Source organism: Hemiscyllium ocellatum, chromosome 9 (genome assembly GCF_020745735.1).
Source record: "Hemiscyllium ocellatum isolate sHemOce1 chromosome 9, sHemOce1.pat.X.cur, whole genome shotgun sequence".
NCBI classification, from domain to species: domain Eukaryota; kingdom Metazoa; phylum Chordata; class Chondrichthyes; order Orectolobiformes; family Hemiscylliidae; genus Hemiscyllium; species Hemiscyllium ocellatum.
In genome coordinates this window covers 95382408-95397490 of record NC_083409.1, presented here as the reverse complement: position 1 = coordinate 95397490, position 15083 = coordinate 95382408, and the positions used below count along the sequence as shown (strand labels likewise).

Here is a 15083-nt window from a genome sequence, read left to right as displayed (position 1 = left end):
ATTCCTCAGGACTTTAGGAGTCTGGGGGAGGAAATCTCAGCCCCAGGGGCTGTCAGTCAATCCGAGCTGCACCTGGTGGCTGCTTCTTGAGCTACAGTGAGGCTTTCTCTGAAGATGATAGTGGGAGCGAGGAAAGTGGAGCGGGTTGGTGAGTATGGCAGAGGGTGATCAGATGGAAAGGCAAAAGGAAGGGGAGGGAGGTTGGGGGGGGGGGGGGGGGGGGGGACGGTAGTAGACAACTGAGATGTATGATCTCTCTTACAATTATAGAGGCCTACACAACAATATAGATTAGAGTGGTCCTGGAAAAGCACAGGAGGTCAGGCAGCATCTGAGGAGCAGGAAAATTGATGTTTCGGGCAAAAGCTCTTCATCAGGAATGATAAAGAGCTTTTGCCCGAAATGTCAATTGTCCTGCTCCTCAGATGCTGCCTGACCTGCTGTGCTTTTCCAGCGCCATTCTAATGTAGACTCTGATTTCCAGCAACTGCAGTACCCACTTCTGCCTACACACCAATATAGTTCACTATGGAGGGGCTGCATTAAATCCTCACCAATGTTACAGATCAACAACCCTTCAAGAAAATATACAGGTTACAGACCTGAAGCGTTAACTCTGTTCTTCTCTTCACGAATGCTGCTAGATCTACTGAATATTTCCAGCATTTTCCCATTTAATTTTAGACTTCCACTATCACAGTACTACATCTTTTAAGCTGTAAGAACAAGATAAATTGCGCCCAAGCTGTGAAGTCGCAGTATGAAGGGTGGAGCATTGATTACCTAAAATAACTGTCATACAGAACATGTGCTATGGACCTGTAGCCTTCCACGCTACTTTCAACAGACCGCCACTATTTAGGGCAGTATATACAGGCTAATTGTTTGCTTTAAATCTTGCAGGGTGAGCTGCCTGGCAGAGACTCAGGCCAGAAAATGTCACCTGGATCCCCACAATGTGCTGTCACTGGGTGAGGGTTGTAGCAACAATTGCTTTCAAAGTTTTGAAGTTATGACAATTGTCAAAAACAATGAGGAAAGCTTCATTAAATGCTCTAAATATGATGTTACTTACATGTCATCAACAAAGCAGGGATACGGCATCTGTTGGACATAAACCCCTGGTGGCACTTCAACATTGGTGTGAGTCCTGATAATTCCGTGTTCAATCATGTCTTGTAAATAAGCAAAACCTCCCCAGATGTAGCGCATATCCTCTACTGGGTCAGCTCGTGGACCTGGGTCCCAATACCTGAGGGATAAACATCGATTGGAACGACTTGACATATGGATTAATTGGTGGGGGCAGCCTGTAGTCCCAGCAATGGCCACAATATCAGGGTGGCACTGCTGAGACTACAGAGAAGTCAGTCATCTGATTGGCTAGCAACTCTCAGGGGTGGACTTTCTCCTGAGAAAGGATGGCAATCCCTTATTAATCCTTCTGTCAGTGTTGACCAGAGGGATGCAAATTATACTTGGATTGTGCTTGAGCTTCATTTTGAGGAATGCAGGGTGAGACCGACCTGGACGCTTCAATACAAGTTTTACTGGCTTTTCCTGCTGAGAGGTTGCTGAGTGGCAGCTCTTATAACCGTGCGTGAACTTGCCCTCACCGCCTTCAACTCTTCACTCCAAACAATATGTCTAAGATGCTCATAATGTCCAGGCCTGTAACACTGGTGAATCACCAAAACTGCCAATCTATTGTCACCAACATGCACTTGCCTTTATAAAGGCTGTTCTAACGGAAAAGAAGTGACAGAGGCTGAGCTAATGTAAGCAAGGAGAGAGACGACTGGTGAACTTTTGCTGGATAGGTAGATCATAAAACATTTTAAAAGGGATACGTGAATTTACCAAGAATCAAAAAGAGCTTCTCGAGGTGCCTAAAGATTCTGCCAAAAGTTGGTTAGGACAGAAAGGAAGGGCAACACAGCCTGAAAATGTGGGAACATTAAGGAGAAAGTGAGGACTGCACATGCTGGAGACCAGAGCCAAAAAGGTGTGGCGCTGGAAAAACACAGCTGGTCAAGCAGCATCTGAGGAGCAGGAAAATCGACGTTTCAGGCATAAGCCCTTCATCAGGAACATGGAAAGCTTATGCCCGAAACATCAACTCTCCTGCTCTTTGGATGCTACCTGACCAGCTGTGTTTTTCCAGCGCCACACTTTTCGACTGGGACTGTACAGGGATGGATTGTTCAGAAGTAGAGTGAATGAAATTGTGAAGGGATTTATGGATGGATGCAAAAGGTGGTGTCTAATAAAGCTATCTTTGAGGAGCAAGATGGAAATGGAGGAAAAATGGAATGGCCAATTGGGCCTCTTTATGGGAAAGCTGGTGACACAATGGTAAGGCTCTGTAGGAGTCATCCAGACTTCCAGGCTAATCGATGGGGGAACAGGGGTTCAAGTTCCACCATGGCAGCTAGTGGGAGTTAATCCGTGTTAATAAATTCTGGAATTGAAAGCTAGTTTCAGTGAAGGTAGCCGTTAAGCAATCGTTGTTGTTATTAAAAACCCATCTCATTCACTCATGTCCTTTAGAGAAGGAAATCTGGTCTGGTCTACACGTGACTCCAGATCTATGGCAATGTGATTGGATATTAACTGCCCTTTATGATGACCTAACAAGGATGCTCTATTCCAGGACAGTGAGGAATGTGTAACAAATGTCAGTGTCCTTGTCAGTGCTACCAACATTACAACAAAAGGACAAGGAGTAAACAAAGTCTGTTCACAACACTTTGTCTTCCAAATTGAGGGGGTCAGGCTACCACCCTCAGTATTTTGCACCATTCTGTATATCTGAACAAAAATATTACTATCAAATCAGATGACCACAGGGGTAATGCACCTTAGTCTATTCCTGCCAACACCAAATGTATTTCCTAATAAGTCAGTGGGCTGTAATCAGTGATGAAGGGCCCAAAACGTCGATTTTCCTGCTCCTCGGATGCTGCCTGACCTGCTGTGCTTTTCCAGCACCACTCTAATCTAAACACCATAATCGGTGTGGTGTTGTTGTTGTTGTTGTTCGGTTTTCTCTATCCACCTCTGAACATGTGGGGTAATTGCACCATTCAGCTGTTTCAGGTAACTTCGTACAGACTAGGCATCAAGCTTGAAGAACATGGTAATCTGTATGGCCCAAGTCTTCACTATGTAGTGCCTTTCTCTATCGAACCATCATAACAACTGCAATAGAGTCTCTTTGTCCAAGTTGCTGTTTTGATTTAACCACAGTGGCCCTATAATAATAGCATAAATCCTACTTTTGGCATTAATGCATTCTCATGCTAGTGAAAAGATCAGATTGTGTAGTATAACTTTGTTTTCATATTACTGTTTATTTGAGCGAGCAAGGCATCCTGTCCACTGTTCTCCATAAATCGGCAGTGTGACTGGGGCTGGATGCTCCTCGAGTGAAGACTATACTGGTGTGAGGTGTGAGCAAGTGGTATGTTTCATTACAAGAGAAAATGGAATGTTGTGGGCAATGAAAATAACATTAGTTCTTTCAAACAGTAGGTATTCCACTCTACCTGATTACTACCCAGTTCATAGAGATAAAAATATTTTGTATTTAGCCATGTGCAACACTGAAATAGGGTTGGGGGAGGAGGGGGGAAGAAATAACAAAACATCATGAAACAAAGAGGAATGATAAAGAAAGAGCTGCACCAAACCCCAATGGACCCAACATCCACGGGGATCATTCAAATGATTGTACTTTGGTTCATTGTATGAAACAGTCACCCATTGTATAAGAGTTACAATTCAAGGAGAGAATACATCTGCTTCAGGAATTTTGTTTCAATGCCTCGAATTCTAACAATGGCATTTCTTGGCTCTGCCAATGGACATGATATTTATTGTATTGTTGGGCCCATCACAAAATACCGGCACAGCAAAGGCTATGATTTCTTCTAAAAGAGTTAGGTACTTAAAAACATTGCACAGGATAGGATCAGTGAGGCAGAAGCAGAGAACCTTTAAATGTATTTTTGGTTCTCGCCTTTAGTTTAAGGTGCTGTTCTGTTCCTCTCAATGTTTTCTGTTAGACAGAACCCAACATTGTTATGGGCAAAATATTCCAAATCTTTTCAAATCTATGGATTAGCTCCAACCAATCTTTGCAATCTTCTATTGGACCTTACATCCCATTGCTCACTCATAGCCCTTCTGTCTCTAATCATTTCCAACACACATTCCCTGTTCCCTGCTCCCTGCTCCTGACTCCTGATTTCTGATAAAAGGCAACTGCCGTGAAGCATTCTCTGTCTTCAGAGGCTGCAAGGCTTGCTAAGTACTGTCAATATTCTCTGTATTTTAGATTGCCAACATCTACAACACTTTGTAGTTACGTAAAGTACAGAGGGAGGTGGGAAGGGGGGGTGATGCAAATCACACAATGGACCCTGCCTATACCCTACACCTCTGCAGGAAATTTACAGGAGACACTAAAATTAAATTGACCCTATGACATTGGAAATGACAATCGTACTTTGCCTCTTCCTCAATCATTGGTCACATTCAAAAGTAATATGTTGTCTAAATCCAGGGTAGACTGGAAAAAAGCAAATTACTGTAGTCAGCAGGTCAGATGGACAGGGCTTACAGGTGGTGCAGTGCCTGCAGGTTACCGTTTGGATATTTCTGTCTCTGTGGAATGAGATTTTCCCTATGGCGTTTTATGAACTTGCTGAGAATTTGCAGTTGTTAGTGCATTTCACTGACAGGAATTCTGTTCACACACACCAATGAAACGAACCTGTCTTTTATTTTGTTTGTTCGTTCCACTGCATCAATATCCATTCGGATTTTATATTTCACGTGAGTTGGAAGCTTGTTCGACCAGGGGTGTAAGTCCACAAACACAATCCCAGCCCAAAACTTGTTTTCCTCCAACAAGTAGAGTGCCCGGTGGGTGAGCTGCCCTTCGTCAGAAAGGCCTTCGAATTTATCCAGGTTTAAACACTGCAAATAACAAAAGAGGTTATGACCTTAAATGCACAGCTTAACAAATAACAGAGTGAGAAGATAACAACTAATGGTGCCTCTAACTATTTGCTTAAAACGCAAACCAGTAATTAACCTGCCTTGACCCCATCAATGTCTTTAAATTGTCACACTTTTTGTCTTTTCCATTTATGTTGTACTTTTAATGTAATAAAGACATTTCACAGGATTGTTCTAATATGTAGTATCCCACCTGGCAACCAAATACTTGCTTTAAAAGGTTTTAAGGAGCAAATTAAGACATGAAAGGCAAGAGGTAAATAGCATTTGATCCTCCAAAACTCTGCATCCACCAATTCTCTTCCCCATCCATGTAGCTTTCATTGATAGAATAAAAAACCCAGTCTGGAAAACTACTTAAACCTGAATTTTGACTGTCTGACAAAGGGACACAGGTTCCAAACTGGAGGGTAAATAGAAGATTGGCATCAGAAAATTCCTCTTGTAAAAAGTGATCAACAAACAGAGCTTCACTTTTGAACAGAGAACTGGAGGCTTTACTCTTGGAATCTTTTAAGGAACTAATAGATTCCATGATAGCACTTGTTTCAGGTGTATGAACAAACGTGATCTGAATGGCTTTTCTCACTTATATCTACTTTGTGATCTTTGAAAAGATCAATTGAATAGGAGTTGCTCCAGGTACATGTTTTTTTTCAAAAGTTAAAGCCATAGAGGGATAATGAATAGTGTATTCCTATAGTGGAGGAATGAATCAGATTAAATGGGCACATTTCACTTCATTGTCATTTGTTACAGAGTTGGGAGTTAGGTAACATCTTTGATTTTTTTCTGAGTGTGCTATTAGGAGACATTAACCCTCAATTACTTTACCTTTAAGTTTTGATAAGGCTTTTAATCCTAAACTGTTGTCATAATGTCAAGACACATTATCAAGTGATTGGTTGGTCACTGAGGTAAATGTAGTTGCTAGGGAATGAAGTTAAGATTATCTAAATACCCAGTGTAATTCTCAATTTTCAAACTGATACCAATAAAATGTGTTGGCACAAATAGATTAGTTTTATTAACGTTGAAGATAAGACCACAACAAGCTGAGAGCACTGCAGTAATCTTGGAGTGAAGTGCAATAGAAACACAGCATTCCACTGAAGCTCCAGTTTCTCAACCAAAGAATTTTGATCCTCATGTGAAATGAGGAGACAAAGACCTCTTGAATGAGCGTGAAACAAATGGACATCACAACAACAACTACTTGCATTTATATCGGAACTTTGATATTCCAAATGCTTCATTGTAGTGTAATTGGTAAGACATTGATATTGAGTCAAAAATAGGTGACATTGACATGTAACTGCAGTTTTAGTCAAAGTGGTGCGCTTAAAGCAAGATCTTAAAGCAGCGAGTCATGAGGCTAAAGGGTTTGGCACAAAAATTCCAAAACATGACGCAGGGCACAGGTGCCAATGGTGGAAGTGGGGTCAGAATTTGAGAAACGCAGTTCTCAGAGGATGGTAGGGTTGGAGGAGGTTACGGAGATATGGACCTAGGGGATTGTGAGCATGAGAATGTGAATTTTAAAATGGAGGCATTGGTGGATCTGCAGCAGTGAGCAGGAATGATGGTAAATGGGACTGGGTGCCAGTTAGGGATATAGGCAGCTGAGTTTTGGATGGGCTTGCTAATGGAGGTCAAAGATATGATGTAAAGAAGGTCAGCTGTCACCTTGGAACACCATTATTTCCTGACTTAGAAAATATTGCTGTTCCTTCATTGACATTTAGTCAAAATCATGGAACTCCCTCCTTATCAGCCTGTGAGAGAATCCTTCACGTGGACTGCAGTCATTCACCGTCATTTTCTCAAGGGCTGTTACAGACAACAAATGTTGGCCTTTCCAGTTTTGCCTACAACGTCTGAATCAATGAATAGTATTTTTTATAAAGTCCATCTTGTCCTATGCTGAGATGACTCGTTTGTCAACATATAGTGCTCTCTTGCTTATACTTAGCTAACACATGCAGCAAAAACAACATAAAATAGTTAACTTTTGCAACACAATCACATTCCAATTAAATTTGACTGTTTTCTTACCTCCATGTAATTATTGAATATGCTTAAGAGTTGATCTGTTATATTAAAAATATTTTGCCAGTTGAAGTTTGGAATGTCTTCTGCATGTTCAATAGATTGTCTATCGTATAGGAAGTTTAGAATGTCCTTAGCTGTCAAGTCTATGTCTTCCAGTTGTCTGTTTATAAAGTATGATACTGTGGGGTTTTTTATTGAGTCCTGTTGGAAATAAAGAGTGGTAAATGGATCAAACATAGATCACAGTCATCGTGTCATACAGCATGGAAACAGACCCTTCAGTCCAACCAGTCCATGCCAAACATAATTTCAAATTAAACTAATTCCACCTATTTGTTCCTGGTCCATATCCTGCTCCAAAACCTTCTTCACTGTCTACTATGCCACAAATTTTGATATCATCTTACTAATCATATTATCTATATTCGCATCCAACTCATTTATATAAATGACAAACAAAATAGGATCCAGAACTGATCCCTGTGGAACACTGCACATGACTGGCCTCCAGTCCAAAAAGCAACCCTCCACCACCACTCTCCGTCTCCTGTTGTTAGGTCATTCCTAAAAAAAATGTATTGGAGAAGTTGAGCCTATGAAAACTTATGTTGAACATACTCCATTTTAGATTACCTTTAAACATTCCCGTGCTATGTATAGAATGGTTATGTGGAATGCAAAGCTCTTTATCTTTTCTATTCCAAAAATGCAGTAAACCTGCTACTTTAGAAAAGCACCCTTACAACAATGGTTCAACATTTCTCACCTCCCAGAATTGTTGGCGCCTCAAACTGAGAGTAACAATTGATACCTTGTTAGGGGCAGCATTGTGGTGTTGGCACATTCTCTCTTGGAGCTGGATTAAGGTTACCCTGCCTCCGTTCATGTAACAGTCTAATAACAATCTAAATAAACCTCTTCAACATAAACTCACATTTGTGTGGGATTTCCATGAAGATGATATATTAATCTTTTGTAAATAGTTAGGCATTGTAAAATTTTTTAATATCAACAATTTTTCCTGACAGTAGCCATCTATGATAATCTTGCCTGTCGCTATGAATGATCATGCTTGACATGGTAAGGACATGCAAAGTACAGGCTGAGTATAAACAGGCCATATAAGACCAGGTAGAGTAAACAATGAAAGTAGGAAAATGTTAAACATCTTTAATCTGCTGTTATCTCTATCACAGACAACTAATCATTAAAAACAAACAGGAGAACAGAAGCTAAAGAGCTAAGAGGTGGATGGTTGGCAGCTAAGGTCATGTTTTGTCCTGGTGACCAATACTTACACGTATTATGTTCATTTGTACACTGTTTTGGAAGAAATTCCACAGCTGAGGCTTCATCTCATCCCAAATCTTTCCAATCCTTTTAAGTCTGTGTAGCTCTTCAAATGTGACATTAGCCTGTGAAGAAAGTTCCATCAACTTTCATCAATGTATTTAACTACTTAGTAGTCAAAGGTATGTAACATGTGTTTGAACAACTTCTGCTACTGCAAAAGCCCAGGCTGATCATTCATCTGAACTGCTACTGCCTTGAGTCAGCAATGTTAAAACTTGTAAATCCGCTTCTGTGAAAAATTAAGTCTGTAACATAAATTGGCATGTACAATAAAGACCAGATGTAAAGTTCAGTGTATGCCAGATTAGAAATCAGAGATTCTGGAGTGTGCATTCACTATTTGCCAGATTCCCTTCATCTGAGCAAGGACATCTTTTCAAAATTCTAACAAAACCGAATGGCACAAGGAATATATTTCACGATTCAACAGACAAAATGACTTTTTACATAGAGCATAGAAAACAGACAATAAAATATTAATCTAACAAGCATTTGTCAGCAGCACATCTTGACATATAGTTCAGCCATTTCTTAAAAGCATCTAACTTTAACACTTTCACATCTGGTCAAGTGCCTAACAATGATAGTTGTAGATAACCTGCATCTCTGCTTTCGGTAGCAGTTTATTATTTTTATCAAGTGGAATAGTACACAACTTAAATTGTTACCATTATTATTATTATCAAGTGGAATAGTACACAACTTAAATTGTTACCATCTTGCATGCTTATTTATCCGAAGTTTGCATCCCACATTATTAGGACAATGACAAACAATTTGCTATGATGACCTCAATTTTACATGGTGTTAAAATTCATAATTAATTTTAAACATAGTTGACATTCTGTGTTGATAAACTTTCCTATTAAGAGATAAGGATTTCACAAATGCATAGATATAATATTATTTAGATACAGTGTGGCAAAAACTGAAACTACCAAAATTAGCCATTCAAAAAAAGTTTAAAAATATTTTTATAGAAAAACGTTCTTACATTTTTTATCAGCTGTTGGGTTGCAGGGGAATCTGGGGCAAACAGAATCTTTCCCATCAGTAATGGTTTCACCACATTCCACACTATCTTGGTTGCAGGGTTGGACTCCATGTTTTGATTTAGTGCATTACAGAATGGAGCTATAAAGAGCAAACATTAATGTTTGTATCATCACAATCGGATGTTAAATGCTAGTAAACCAGATCATAATTATAAAAAATCCGATATGCATGCTTGACCTTCACTTCTCACTAGTAAACCTCTTCCCTCCACAGATGGTGACATCTATTAGATTAAAAGTTAGGCAAAGGCCACTCAGGCTCAGGAATCATGGCTACAAAATGGCTACACAGACTTCTTCAACTGGCCTCAATAAGTTTTTAATGAACCATCTTAGTTATGTATAGGTGGTCCTGGCTAGAGGCAGGGAACCTGCACATCAGTCTGTGGGGCTATTTTTAAACTTTGACTTGACTTCATTTCTGGCCGCAGGAAGAGCACAAGATCATGTCGTGGATGGGAGTTTTTGATTGAAGGTTTTGCATTCAGTTCTGGAAGATTGGTGGTCACACAGGTAGCCATTTTATTTGGTTCTGTCAGTTGGATGGGATGCAGAAAAGTGAGTTGCTATTCCTGAACACAGCCTTCAAACCCAAGGCAGTCCAATGTGTCTAAACGCCTGAACCAACCTGACAGTGGATACTCGAACCCAACAAAATATGAACTTCAAATTCAAAGGGTACACATTTTAGTCCTTCAAAATCCAACATTCAACTTCTTATCGCTATCTAAAATTACTAGAGAAAATGTAATGTTTAATGAGTTCATACTTACTGGTTGTGTAATCATAAGCGTATTTTGATTCTTTCTTTGTGTTGTTGATTCCAAGAAAAGCCTTGTAATTGTTATCTTCATACCAGTTGAAAGAGAAAACACGAGAGCCTCCATTTTCAGGATATCCGCAAATCAAATTTGACAACAGTTCCATCAACTGACTGAATGTGGCTGGTCCATCTTCAGTAAAGAATGGGTAAATCACTTGGAGCAATTCTTGAAAGCTGTCCTTTGTGATAAACTGAGTGTAGAACAATTTTACAAAAAAAAGTCATGAGAGGTGATCACCTTCACACTTGCTTTGAATAAATATATAAATGCATCAATGAAAAGAATGCTGAAAACAAAAATAAAAATGGAAAGTCCTGAAAACATGAAGCTGATTGGTTAATGTCAGAAAGAGAAAGAATATTTCAGGGAGACCTTTGATGAATAGCATAGAATGACATTACTCTTCATTTCGGTTGTTAGCATTCTATAGCATTCAAACACACCATTTACGATGTAATGCTGACATTGTTAAAAATCACACAACACCAGATTATAGTCCAACAGGTTTATTTGGAAGCAGTAGCTTTCGAATGAAGGAACAGCGCTCCAAAAGTTAGTGCTTCCAAATAAACCTGTTGAACTATAACCTGGTGTTCTGTGATTTTTTTTTAAACTATGTCCACCCCAGTCCAACACGGCATCTCCAAATCATGCTGACATTGCATTCAGTAAAAAGTGAGGTCTGCAGATGCTGGAGATCAGAGCTGAAAATGTGTTGCTGGTTAAAGCACAGCAGGTCAGGCAGCATCCAAGGAACAGGAAATCCGACGTTTCGGGCCAGAGCCCTTCATCAGGATGATGAAGGGCTCTGATGAAGGGCTGATGATGAAGATCCTGATGAAGATCCTGATGAAGGGCTCTGGCCCGAAACGTCGAATTTCCTGTTCCTTGGATGCTGCCTGACCTGCTGTGCTTTAACCAGCAACACATTTTCAGCTCGACATTGCATTCAGTAAAATATCCAATAGAGCAGATAGAGGAAAATTATTTTGCCTGACGATGAAATTTTGGAACAAAAATAATCCTGGAATATACGATAATTAAATTATTAAATTTCCAGGACATGATTCCATGTATCCTGAGAGACAAATCATCGGTGTTCAGGTTTTTTTCCCATCCTTTTCAAAAACATTCAATTATGAATTAAGGTGGCATGTGTGGTTTGCACTGCTGCCTCACAGCACCAGGGATTCAGGGTTCAATTCCACTTTTGGGTGACTATCTATGTTGAGTTCTGTCTGTGCCTACATAGGTTTCCTCCAGGTGCTCAGGTTTCCTCCCACAGTGCAAGGATGTGCAGGGTAGGTGGATTGGCCGTGCAAAATTGTCCATAGTGTCCTGGGATGTGCAAACTATTTGGGTTAGCCATGGGAAATGCAGGGTACAGGATTGTGGATCTGAATGAGATGCTCTTCAGAGTGTGGATTTTTTGATTAGATTCCCGACAGTGTGGAAACAGGCCCTTCGGTTCAACAAGTCCACACCGACCCTCCGAAGGGTAACCCACCCAGACACACTTCCCTCTGACTAATGCACCTAACACTATGGGCAACTTAGCATGACCAATTCACCCGACCGGCGCAACTTTTGGGAGGAAACTGGAGCACCAGGAGGAAAGTCACGCAGACAAGGGGATAATGTACAAATTCCACACAGACAGTCGCCCGAGGCTGGAATCGAACTCGGGTCCCTGGTGCTGTGAGGCAACAGTGCTAATCACTGAGCACTTGATGCGCCAAATAGCCTGCTTCCACACTGTAGGGATTCTATCACTCTGATTCTAAAACAAAATTTGAGATGGGAAGGCTCAAATTCATTTCATCATATAAAGAGTTTAGAGGTTTTCCAATTGGAGTAGGAAGATTCAGCAGGGTGAACAGATTAAGGAGCCAACATGGGAATGTGGTGTGAGGGGTTATGGTGCAGATGAAGAAAGGAACTCAAACACATCTAATCAGCATTGGCAATCCTGATGTAATCTCTTAGATTAGCTTTAATTGCCGAAAGTAGTTTTACAAACAATGGGCTGGAGTGATTGCTACTTGCATGGGACACATCACGTAACATTTTGCTGTGAGAATTTTAGAGTAATATAAAGTCAAAGCACTAACATCTTTTTCAGTTAAATTCCATGTGGGTGTGAACCTGTCCCATATAATTCAGAACAACCTAACTCAAAAGTCATTGATGAGAGTGATTTAAGGTTTTTAGTACTGATTCAGTGACAGTATTAGGAACCATGAGAAACCATTGTACAAGTGTCCTTACACATGTGTGCAGAATGTATGTCAATTTCCTTACCTCCTCTAATATGGGTGATGCATCATTCATAATTCGCACCCAAAAGTGCAGATCTATTCCTTCCGAATAGTGGTTTAGTACTCTTGGAAGCTGAAAAGAAGACAGCATGTTTATATACTTTTATCTTCGTTTCAGAAGTTCTAAATTAAGTTCAATGCTGAAGTTGCAACAACCTGGTTCAGTCTCACCCGACTTCTGTAAACTCATACAGTCCTATAACTAATCCTCATCCAATTTCCTTCCCTTAAATCTTTCGATCCTTCAGAATCTGGCTTCTTGTGCATTTTACCCTCCCCTCACCCACTGGTTTTTAGAAATTCACTCATGGGGAACACAGACACTGTATTTATTGCCTGCCCTTCTTTGCTCTTGAGTAGGTGGTGATCAGATGCCTTCTTGAACTGCTGCAATCTATTTTTTGTAGGTTCACTCATGAGGGAGCCCCCAGATTTAGGAAGGAGTTAACAGATTTTAACCCACTGAAGAAAAATCGATATGTTTCCAAGCCTAAATGCTGCTTGGATTCCCAGGGAAAATGCAAGTGATAGGGTTTCCATATATCTGCTGCCTTTGTCCTTTAGATGGAATGGACATGCATTTGGAAGGTACTGTCTAAGGAGCCTGGGTGAAATTCTGCAGTATATCTGGTACATGGTACACATTGTTGCTACTACCGCTGGTGATGGAGGAAGTGAATGTTTGATGAAGGGCTTATGCCCGAAACGTCGAATCTCCTGTTCCTTGGATGCTGCCTGACCTGCTGCGCTTTAACCAGCAACACATTTTCAGAAGTGAATGTTTAGCCAATCAAGTAGGTCACTTTGTCAAGCGTCTTGAGTGTTGTTGGAGCTGCACCCATAAGGCAAGTGGGGAGTATTCCATCACACTCCTGACATGTGCTTTGTAGGGGCCAGGCCAACAATATTTAGGTTACATAATCTGGGTGTAATGTGTTAAACTCCCTTACCTCTCCCCCTTTAAGACCAACCTTCCCTAATATCCTTTTTTGTCTGATTATGTGAAATATGTTATTGACTTATCCTGCTTTGAGGAAAAAGTGAGGACTGCAGATGCTGGAGACTAGAGCTGAAAATGTGTTGCTGGAAAAGCGCAGCAGGACAGGCAGCATCCAAGGAGCAGGAGAATCGACGTTTTGGGCATGAGCCCGAATCTTCATGATTCCTGAAGAAGGGTTCATGCCTGAACATCGATTCTCCTGCTCTTTGGATGCTGCCTGACCTGCTGCGTTTTTCCAGCAACACATTATCCTGCTTTGAAACTACACTGGACATTGGGAAGGAGACCACAAAATCTTAAGAAATTCTGTCTTAAAATCTTATTCTCTACAGTCACCTGATGAAGGAGTAGCGCTCTGAAAGCTAGTGCTTCCAAATAAACCTGTTGGACTATAACATGGTGATGTGTGATTTTTAACTTAAGAAATAAGAACAGGAATAAGCTATTCAACCCCTCTAGCATGCTCCAACATTCAATAGGATCATGTTTGATCTGACTTTCCTCATGTCTACTTTCCTGTCCTTTTCCCATAACTCTTGATTCCCCTACAGATCAAGAATCTATCTACCTCAACACAATATACACAAGTATGTGTCCCACACAGCTCTCTGTGCCAAGGAGTTCCAGAGAATCACAACGCTCTGTGAAAAGAAACTCCTCCTCATTTGAGCCTTAAATTGGCTCTTTATTCTGAGACTACGCCCTCTGGTTCTAGACTCTCCCATCAGAGGAAACATTCTCTCAGCATTTGCCCAGTCAAGCCCATTAAGAATCCCATATGTTTCAATGAGATCACCTCTCATTCTTCTAAACTCCAGTGAGTACAGTCCCAACCTCTTTAGCCTTTGCATATCGGGATATTATTAGACCCTGTTATGCTGCATTTTTCTGCCTGTTAATAACTGGATTATATCCACCATAGGGTGCTCAGAAAATGTAGAAAAGGAAATATTAAGCAGTGGAAGATGAATGACTAATTTCATCTTGAAAGCAGATATTCAGTCAGGCAACACTTCACAATGTGACTTACTTATGGATGTCACTACAGATACTTTATACAGGTCAAAAGTATATGTAATGAAGATAACTCATAACTGGTTACATACTTTTCCACAATAGTAGAAGGCCAAAATAATAAACCTACCATTTGGAAGAGTTTAAAGAAGTCCACGTTTGCATAAAGTGCATCTTCCATTCTCTGGAGCCGTTGGGGGGAAAGCACACAAATTCCATTCAGGACAGTGCGCAGTCCTCGGTGATTCATGAAGATTAGAAAACGATCCAGCAGAACTTGGCTGCATGCTATGTCTTTGAGGGCTATGTCTGGAACTCCATAAGCAAACTGGAAGTAAGAACATTTGCAAGTACCATTACATCGGGCTGACAATTCCCAACTGGCTTGTAAGATTCATTTTCAAAACCAAACCATAACACATATTTTTACGTACACAAATGG

General features: G+C 40.5%; 1 protein-coding gene across 1 annotated transcript in view; it reads right to left on the bottom strand.

The window, feature by feature from the left end:
- abca4b (ATP-binding cassette, sub-family A (ABC1), member 4b) overlaps positions 1-15083 on the bottom strand; it is a 125706-nt gene that overhangs the window by 87914 nt on the left and 22709 nt on the right. The window contains exons 6-13 of the mRNA XM_060829599.1: positions 14772-14969; positions 12611-12700; positions 10259-10499; positions 9425-9564; positions 8376-8492; positions 7081-7278; positions 4778-4983; positions 1076-1252 (exon numbers count right to left, since the gene is read on the bottom strand). Coding sequence (XP_060685582.1) covers positions 1076-1252; positions 4778-4983; positions 7081-7278; positions 8376-8492; positions 9425-9564; positions 10259-10499; positions 12611-12700; positions 14772-14969 — 1367 coding nt within the window. The remainder of the gene's footprint in view (positions 1-1075; positions 1253-4777; positions 4984-7080; positions 7279-8375; positions 8493-9424; positions 9565-10258; positions 10500-12610; positions 12701-14771; positions 14970-15083) is intronic.